The 9827-nt window shown below is 34.7% G+C and overlaps 1 protein-coding gene across 1 annotated transcript; it reads right to left on the bottom strand.

The window, feature by feature from the left end:
• Positions 1–7014: 7014 nt before the first annotated feature.
• Positions 7015–7860, bottom strand: LOC145046013 (putative F-box protein At3g16210). The gene has a single exon (XM_078994292.1). The coding sequence runs from the start codon at positions 7858–7860 to the stop codon at positions 7015–7017; it is 846 nt and encodes a 281-aa protein (XP_078850418.1).
• Positions 7861–9827: the final 1967 nt, after the last annotated feature.

The following is a 9827-nucleotide window of genomic DNA, read 5'->3' as shown; positions in this document are numbered from 1 at the left end:
GAGAAGGTGGCGTTGGTGTTCATTTCGTTAAGACGGTGTTATGGCCGCTACCTCAGCCATAACACGAGCAAAAAATTGCCCATACCTCATGGTCTTAACCTTTTAATTATTCACTTTTGGGTATTTTTTTAGTTAAAATTTCTTTTGGGAACTTCATCATGGGGTTTGAAGTTTGCGTGGTTAATTTTTCTTTTGGGTATTTGTCGATCCTTGCATCTTTTTTCACTTTTTGTTTTGTTTTTGGTTTATTAATCAAACATAGCTAGTCCCATTAAATTTATATGTTTTTTTAATCGTGAATACAAATTTTGATGAAGCCTTTTCAAATTCAAGCTTCGATTCTTCACTTTCTCATAAAAATTTGAATATATCATGTAAAAATTTTAATATTTTCATAATTCTCTTAAACTTCCTTTTTAACTTTTTGGCATGGACTGGTGATTTTGTGTAAAGTATAATCTTTGGGAGCTTTCTGTTATAATCTTTAAATCATAAGTTTCTTTTAATTTATCATATCGTGCATGAAGCTTTATGTAATAAAATACCACTTAACCATTTAACTGTTTGATAATATATAACTATTCAAAGTAATTATATAATAGATTAATCAACACAAAGGAAAATGGTAATATATGAACCAATTATATCAAAGATGTGTTTTAAATGGCTATCATCAAATCTGCATTTTAAAACCCAAAGAATTACAAATACTTGATAATGTACATTTAGAAAAACAATTCCATGACTAATTTTAGTCTTATTTCAGAAGAATAGCCATCAGAATAGTTAAAAGATGTTTTTTTTAAAGGTCCAATGAATTCATTGTGAAAGAGAATTCCTCTTTGTTTTGAGCTCGAAATTCTTAGGTGTTGGGTGAAGACATCTGCATATTTTGTACTGTGAAGTTTTTAGAAAAATCCCCCCAAAAGGTCAAAAAGTAAAAATAGGAAGCAAGAATGCATGATGGCTAATGATACCTTCACAACAAAATAGAGGTGGGTGTCTCTCTTTCTACCTCTACTTTGCCTCATTTCTGATATAATAAAAATGTGATGTGGGTTTTTTATTTCAATGACAAAAGATGAATGTTTGAGAAATGTGGATTGTTTAAGAGGCAGTACATGCATTAATGGCTTCATAAGATGGTCACAGGCATAGGACTTTCAGGTGAACCAATGGTAAGTGGTTAATTTCACTGAATAATGTGGGTACATAAAATGTAAGCTTTTAGTTTTGTTTAAATTTTCAACTAGATTGATGTATTGATTGATTGTGAGTTACGGGAACATTGATTGTGAGTTACAGGAGCAAGTAAAAAATACAGTTTATGGAGGTTGATCTAAAACTTGTTCTTTCCCAGTAAGTAGAGCCAAATATTGAGATTTTTACTTTTGTACATTTTCAATTTGTACTGAAGACTTGTATTATGCATTTAGGTTATAGGTATCATGGATTTAACACACTCAAGGTGCGTAATAGAGGTGGAATGCATGTTGCCTTTGGGGATTATGAGGTATGTCACTTCATTTTATTTTTGGCACCTTCTAGCAAAAGCAATGGTCCTAATTTAATTAAGTTTTAGTGGTAAGTGCACAAAAATAAGGTTAATATTTACGGAAAATTTCACTCATATCCTTACAACCTTAAAAAGTACTTCAATATCCTAATTATTCTTTTATACAGAGTTGTTTAAGTTTATACCATGTGCTTTGAAATTAAATGAAAAAATGGGATCATTATTTCATTATTTTTTAAATTGTTATCTTGAATTAATGAAAGAAAAAAAAAATGGGATTACTACTTTATGTAAGTAATCTTTGTTGGGCTTTTGAGTTTTACGAGAAGTTAATACAACTTCAAAATGTTAGGGGGTTTATCGGTTCAACAATGAACGTTCAAATTTATATATATATATATATATATATATATATATATATATATATATATATATATATATATATTGAAAATATCACAAATTATCAAGTTATGCCTATTACTTATATTTATTTTTCACTTCTCAAAAGATTGGTTTATTGTCTTGTAGCTAATTGTTATTGGCATATAACATGAAGTTGAAGAGGTCTGATATGAAAGACATACAGTTGCAAACAAGATGACAAGAAAAGTGGAACATTAGAGCATCAAAGACTCATAGAAGAAACTATACTGTCTACATACAATTCTATGTCATTTTCAAATTCTTAGTTCTTCTCCCCTTTATTCTCATACTGCCATTGGAATTTTTTTAGGAAAGAATTTGAAGGAAATATTTCTTACACTTGAAGAAGATTTTATCAAATATCATTGTGCATTTAGCCCAACCATGGGCTAATAAGTAACATTTTCTGCCCCATGCAAAGCATGGATTTCCTTCTAGTTATCAAATATTTAAGATTAAGGGTTAATATCATTTTAGCCCTACAAACTTTTCGCATTTGTTTTAAAATGTCTCTAATCTATCTTTTTGATATTTTAAGGACTTAAAGTTGATATTTTCCTTCTCTCTCGTCAAGGAAAGAAACTCACGGTGTCCTCGTCATCCTCTTGCTTTTATTTTGCAATTATTTACATGGTGTTCATAATCTCATCACTTATTGTATTCGCATCTCAGATTCTTAGACCAACTTTAGTTAAAAAGAAGTTGGGATCCAATTAATTTGGTGTTGGTTCTCCTGTCCAGTTCATTTGTTCACCCATCGTGTAGGGTTCTTGGAAGGTTAAATCAATTCTCCTCCTCCCTGCAACTAACTAAACCACACATAGGCACCAATACGACCACTGCTACACACATTCCAAAAGAACGGGAACAAGTTCTTGTTTCTCTATGCATATATGGTTTTTAGCTGTTATGAATTTGATTATGTAAACGCAGTGATCATGAAACAAGGAATATCGTAAGATCAAAGGAGAATACAATGCCACCGGGGTTGGATCATCAAATTCATCATCGAATATGTGAGAATAATATAAACCAATTAATACATATAGAAACTAGTTTTAAAGAATAACATAATTAAAATTGAATATTAATATAAGTGGATGCCACATGTCGGTAAAATAAGTCCAATTTGCCTAGTAAAATGGTGTAATTAATAGGTTAACAACAAATTTAAGGACTCAAAAAAAAAGTGCCTGTAAAAAAAATGGGAAAAGTTTGTAGGGTTAGATTGACATTCACCCTAAGATTAATTAACAAAAGATGAAGAAAACGAAAGAAACAATTCGGTAAAACGAAAGAAACAATTCGGTGAAGTAACAATGATAATATGATCAAGAAGTTGCAGTTGCCATATCAAACAATTAAAGCGTTTCAACACACATCTCCGTGCCAACTATGAAAGAATCAGAACGGAAGTCAACTAGTCTTGATGGAACCCCAATCTTAGGGTTATAAATCTGGAACCCTTCACACAACAACAACAAATCACCATTAGTGGTCAATTGCACAACACTCAATAATCCTCCATCAAATACATGCTTTCTTTTCATTTTATAAACCACATTCCAAGAATCATCCCTCCTCACCCAAACCCAACTACCATCATAATGTTGAACACGACTCTTTTATATGGGAAACAACAAGACTTTTATTAAGACACTTAAGGAGAACTTACACTTTGTGAGACTACTACACACTTTGCTTTCTTTGAGGCTTTCTTGGATACTTAGATGTTGGATTGTTTGGAGCAAATGAGCTCCACACCTATTTATAGGTGTTTCCACCTCTTTATAGCAAGTTTCTAGGTCTACATACATTCATGGCTATTCTAGAACTATCTACCATATTCTATATCTATTACAAACTTTTATATGTTTCTAGAATGTTCTATAATGTCCTAGATAAGTATAGACATTCTTGTGTCTTCCATAGTGTTCTAGAATGTTCCATAGCCTTCCAGGGTCTTCCATCTCGTTCTAGAGTATTCTAGAATCTTCCGGCATCTTCAACACTCCTCCATCGTATTCCATAATGTTCTAGAATGTTCCAGATCATTCTAGAACATGCTAACTTCTTCTAGACAATAACATGATTCTATTGGGCTAGTGATGACCTTCAACACCCCCCCTCAGCACTAGCCCCTATTCGTTGTACCATGTTGAGCTGATAATTAAAGCCCTCATATTTGTCAGTATTTAACCCTTTATGAACTCCATTTGCTACTTGGTCGTTAGTCTTGATATGTTTCATATTGACTTCTTCCTTGAGAACTTTTTCTCTTCTACATGTTTTGTTTTTCCTTAGTTGTTGCAGTCGTTGCTTCGTATATTGTTTCCATAGTTGACAATGACATTCGTGGTTGCCTTTTGTTGCACCATAATATTGTTCCTGACTTTGTTGAACTGTCTTGTGTAGTTTCTTATGCCTCCCTTTGAGAAACTTGTAAGCATGTGAGTTGTCCCTTTTACAAGCCTTGGAAAATTCCCACAATATTAACATGTTATGACGTGATCCCTTATTGATCTGCTCATCTCGTTTAGATGTTGCTCTGTTGAGAAATTCTACTTTGCTCTTACGAATTAATGTGTTTTTCTTCTTTTCCGCCTTATCCAGTTTCTCGATCACATGTTCCATTTTTCGTCTAAGATGAGACTTTTTATGCAACTCTGGTGATGTCATGTTATTAATCTCCTTTGGAGCATCCATCTTTGAATGAACATCTTCCTCCTTCAAGGTTGTCATAAACTTTGTCTCGTTCTTCTTGATACCTTTGTCGAGTTTCATAGTTGATAGCATTCGGGATCCAATCATATTTCTCTTCAAGGGTACAATGTGAATTATTGAACCCTTAGTGATACGCATGGTATCATCTCTCTCAAATGACCAGGGTCATACGTTGTCTAGGAAATCCATTCCCAATACCATACGATAGTCATCCATATGCACCACTATCAAAGTCTATGGTGCCTTCCCATTCTGTTATCTTAAGAGGTACTCCATATGCAACACCAATGATAGGCTTGGATAAAGAGTTGATGACTTTCAACCGACTTGGATTTTGGTGTATTTGATGCCCAACTTTTTAGCTTCATCTTTAGCAAGGAAGTTATAGGATGCACCTGTATCTACCAATGCCTTGGTGTATCCTCCATTTACCCTGGCATCCACGAACATTAGCCTTCCTCTTTTAGTCTTATTCTCTTCTATAGCACATAGTGCCTCAGCATCCCATTCATCCTCTACTTCCTTTTTGGAAGTTACTATATTGCTTTCCACAGAATTTTTCTTTGACCAACAATCCTTGGACATGTGGCCCCACTTTCCACAATTGTTGTAGTTGCCTTCGAACCTCCTCCCCTGAGAACTCTTATTGTCGGTCTTTTGAGATCTCCATGGTTGTGAGGTTCCTTGCTGACTCTTCCCTTTGTCAGCATTTTTGTATCCTTCTTTAGAAGGTGGCTTGAAATTCCTTCGACTTTTACTTGTGTAGAGTGCTTCTTCTTCACTTTTCAGCGTGATGCCTCCCATTTGCTTAGCCATAGCTTCTTGGCTGGACAACAAATTCTCAAACTCTACAAGTGATGGTTGAGCAGGCCATCCTTGTACAGCAGTAACAAGGCTTCTATATTTCGGCCTCAGTCCATGGATAATGATCCTCTTCATTCGAGCTTCTGCAATGACAGATTGCGGATCTAGTTCAGTAATCTCCCGACATATCGACTTGACCTTGTGGAAATATTGAGCAATCGTCATGTCACATTGTGAGATTGATAATAGCTCGTTCTCCAAAAGTTGTAGTCTTGTATCATTCTTCTTTGAGAAAAGCATCACAAACGTGTCCCAAGCTTCTTTCGGGGTGTTCTCATCCCGAATATGCTCCAACATCTCTTCTTCAATTGTGGTCTTCAAGGCAAACATTGCTTTGCCTGCTTCTTGGCTGGACAACAAATTCTCAAACTCTACAAGTGATGGTTGAGCAGGCCATCCTTGTACAGCAGTAACAAGGCTTCTATATTCCGGCCTCAGTCCATGGATAATGATCCTCTTCATTCGAGCTTCTGCAATGACAGATTGCGGATCTAGTTCAGTAATCTCCCGACATATCGACTTGACCTTGTGGAAATATTGAGCAATCGTCATGTCACATTGTGAGATTGATAATAGCTCGTTCTCCAAAAGTTGTAGTCTTGTATCATTCTTCTTTGAGAAAAGCATCACAAACGTGTCCCAAGCTTCTTTTGAGGTGTTCTCATCCCGAATATGCTCCAACATCTCTTCTTCAATTGTGGTCTTCAAGGCAAACATTGCTTTGCCTGCTTTGATTTTCCACTTGCGCAAAGCACCATTAACGTCTTCCTCTGGTGGCGTAGTTTCGCTTCCACCAACGACCTCCCACAGATCTTGTCCTTGTAAGTAGGACTTCATACATGTTTCCCACGTTTTGTAGTTGTTGTTGTTGAGTTTCTTGATTCCTCCGAAGACTTGGAGATCACCCATCGTGTTGGCAGTACCTCGGTAATACCAAACAAGCTAGTTTCGACACTAAACTTGCAGAGTCACAAACTACTCACGATACAACGAGAATCACTTGTTCTCATTATCAAGAAACCAGGCTCTGATACCAGATTGTTGAACACAACTCTTTTATATGGGAAACAACAAGACTTTTATTAAGACACTTAAGGAGAACTTACACTTTGTGAGACTACTACACACTTTGCTTTCTTTGAGGCTTTCTTGGATACTTAGATGTTGGATTGTTTGGAGCAAATGAGCTCCACACCTATTTATAGGTGTTTCCACCTCCTTATAGGAAGTTTCTAGGTCTACATACATTCATGGCTATTCTAGAACTATCTACCATATTCTATATCTATTACAAACTTTTATATGTTTCTAGAATGTTCTATAATGTCCTAGATAAGTATAGACATTCTTGTGTCTTCCATAGTGTTCTAGAATGTTCCATAGCCTTCCAGGGTCTTCCATCTCGTTCTAGAGTATTCTAGAATCTTCCGGCATCTTCAACACTCCTCCATCGTATTCCATAATGTTCTAGAATCTTCCAGATCATTCTAGAACATGCTAACTTCTTCTAGACAATAACATGATTCTATTGGGCTAGTGATGACCTTCAACACATAATCCCCAGAAATCACAGCTAGAGAACCTCGTACGCTTGTTAGTCGTGCTGTTTTGCTGTTGGGTTCTGGCAACGCAATCATGTCAAAAACATGAGTGCCCAAATCGAATTTCAGTATATAAAAATGCGCTACATCATGTAATTTATTATAATGACGTTCTACAACCCAATGTAAAGCCCCATTGACAAAACACGCATTTAATAACACCTCATCAAAAATAGGAGTAGGAGAAGCAATCTCAGACCATGCGTCTGTCTTAATACTGTAAACAAATGAACTTTCTTCTCTTCCTCCGTATGTGGGTAATTTAACAATCTTGTAATCATTGTCGATTGGGTCAAAACCAAACCCAATCTGTACCCCAGAAAAGCATCTCTGAGGACAATCAGGGAGGGTTATCTTGCGTCTAATTGAAAAGTTCCAAAGACTGATAAGATTTTCTTGATAATGAAACAGACAGAAAATGCCATTACATGCACCAACGATAATGGAATATTTGAGGTATGGAGCGTTTATTGGTGTTGTATGAATGTATCCACATCTGGGATCCAATGGAATTTGGTCTTCTGAATGTAAAGTATAGAAGTCTTCATTATCATACGTTTGGTGTTGGATGAGGAGTTTTTTAGGGGATTGAAAAGTGTGCATGTGGATGAAACGGGGGCTGGAAATGAAAGAACATAATGATTTCGAGAGTGATCGAAACCTGAGGAGGGATTTGGGTGGTAGTCTTATGAAGATTTCAAAAATCAACCCTTCGTTGAGATAATCTGACATTGTGTACACCTGTAAATTTTCCAAGGAGATGAAAATTCAAAAACCACTAGAAAAGCAGAGCTAAGCTAGCTTCATTAGTAGTGCTTTTATCAAGCACTTAACAAATACTTCTTTGATCCAACAAGTAATTAGGTGGACTAATTTAGGGTATACAAAATTATTAAAAAAAAAAAAAGGGTATACTTTACTTGAGACTTGAGAGTTAAGCAGTGAATGTAGATAGATCAAAGAGGTTAAAGTGTGTTGGTTAATATATGATGAGAAACGACTAGTGGGATTCGTGCGATGCATATATTTTATACTTGTAAATCAACTTTAAACTTTTAAGATAAATACGTTTAACTATAAATCCTGAATTTTATTCTAGTTAACCATTGATGCTATTGAGCGTGCCATATATCATGTATCTATTTTATGATACAATCAATCCATGAAAACCATTAAATTACGTAAAAATATTGGCAGAAATCACACCTTCAACAAGATTGAAAACCTAATTGGATTATCATCATGCCATAAAGGCATAAATTTCAACAAGCAAGAAATGTAAAAGTATAGAGTAAAAGGTATCAATGATTACACATATCACTCACTAAAAGGAAGTGGAATTAAAAGAACATAAAAGTCCTCTACAAGATGTATGTCATGTCCTTGTGGTTTAAGAAGGTTATTTAATTAAAGAATGTTCTCAAGAAATTTTAACCAAATTCCTGTAAGGTGGAATTGGCAAAAAGAACCTAGAATTCGTCCAATGAATCTCTATTTGCGTAACTTGATTCTACTTTAGTCAATACATTTATTTCGATATCCTCTACAAATATTCAAATGAAAAGTTTAAGTACTTCGGAAATTAGTACGCTTAACTGCAGTAAATCTTCCATAGTATGCTATTTTATACGGTACAGGTTGCAATATCTAGTATTACTCATGGTATAAATTACAGAAGTAAAAGTAAAAGTTAAAACCTAAACAAATTATATATGTCATGGCATAAAATAAGAGCAAACATAATATTGCTTTAAAGGGGAATCGACTATTAACAAACTCACTCGTGGAAGAAGAGCAACAATAAACTGGGATCAAGATGAGCATCTACCGCTGTAGAATTTTAGGAGAGCCGGAGGGGTTAATTTCTAGGGTTAGATGATTTAAGTAGGTTATATGCCGACGTTTATTAATTCGAAAACAAATTAAATTTAACCTTATAAACGAGTTCATTAGTAAATATAATAATTTTTTTCTTTTCTTTGCAAAATTATTTTCTATGCAACAACATATTCCGGAGTTGAGTCTGGAATCCAGAGTTGTCATTCCGGAATAACATTCTCGAGTGTCCATTTAGGTGTTTTCCGTTAGAAAGTAAATGTCCAATTTCAAAATTAAGAGACTTTAAATGTGTAAAGTATAATAAATTGAAATATCAAATGCTTATCCTCAAATGCCATTTTATTATCCCACCTAACTAGATATGAATTTTCACATATCAGTCAAAATAATTAGATTTACCACCTACTTTTATATTCATAATATACTTAAATTAGTTTAGATGTTAACATAATTCACACCAAAAGTCATTAACCATGTGTCTCTATAACTGTCTTCCCACCGGTTGAAATTCATTCCCAACACAACCGATCCATCAAGGTCCAACAATGAGCTAATGTCTTGTGCCATCTTTGGATATATATAAGAGGAAGATGCTAGAAGGCAAAGAAGCAGAATGCAAAAATCTAAATGCAAAATCTAACGAACTTAGACAATATATGAAAGGTAAGTTAGAAGACATTAAAGACAATAAAAAGGGGATAGTGGATACGAAGAAGCAAATTCAAGCCGCTAAGCGTTAGACAAAAAAACCTAAAAAGAGTGAGATTGTAGAGTATGAGTTTTAGGAAGTCTGTTAAAAAATGTATTAATTAATTCATTGGTTGATAAAGAGAAAACGAATTCCCTTACGTCTATCCGGA

The sequence above is a fragment of the Lactuca saligna genome, chromosome 5 (genome assembly GCF_052625555.1).
Source record: "Lactuca saligna cultivar CGN05327 chromosome 5, ASM5262555v1, whole genome shotgun sequence".
In the NCBI taxonomy this organism is placed as follows: Eukaryota; Viridiplantae; Streptophyta; class Magnoliopsida; order Asterales; family Asteraceae; genus Lactuca; species Lactuca saligna.
This window is presented reverse-complemented; position numbering and strand designations above follow the sequence as displayed.

Excerpts from the sequence above, each read along its gene's own strand:
- LOC145046013 (XM_078994292.1), bottom strand. The coding sequence starts at position 7,860 with ATGTCAGATTATCTCAACGAAGGGTTGATTTTTGAAATCTTCATAAGA.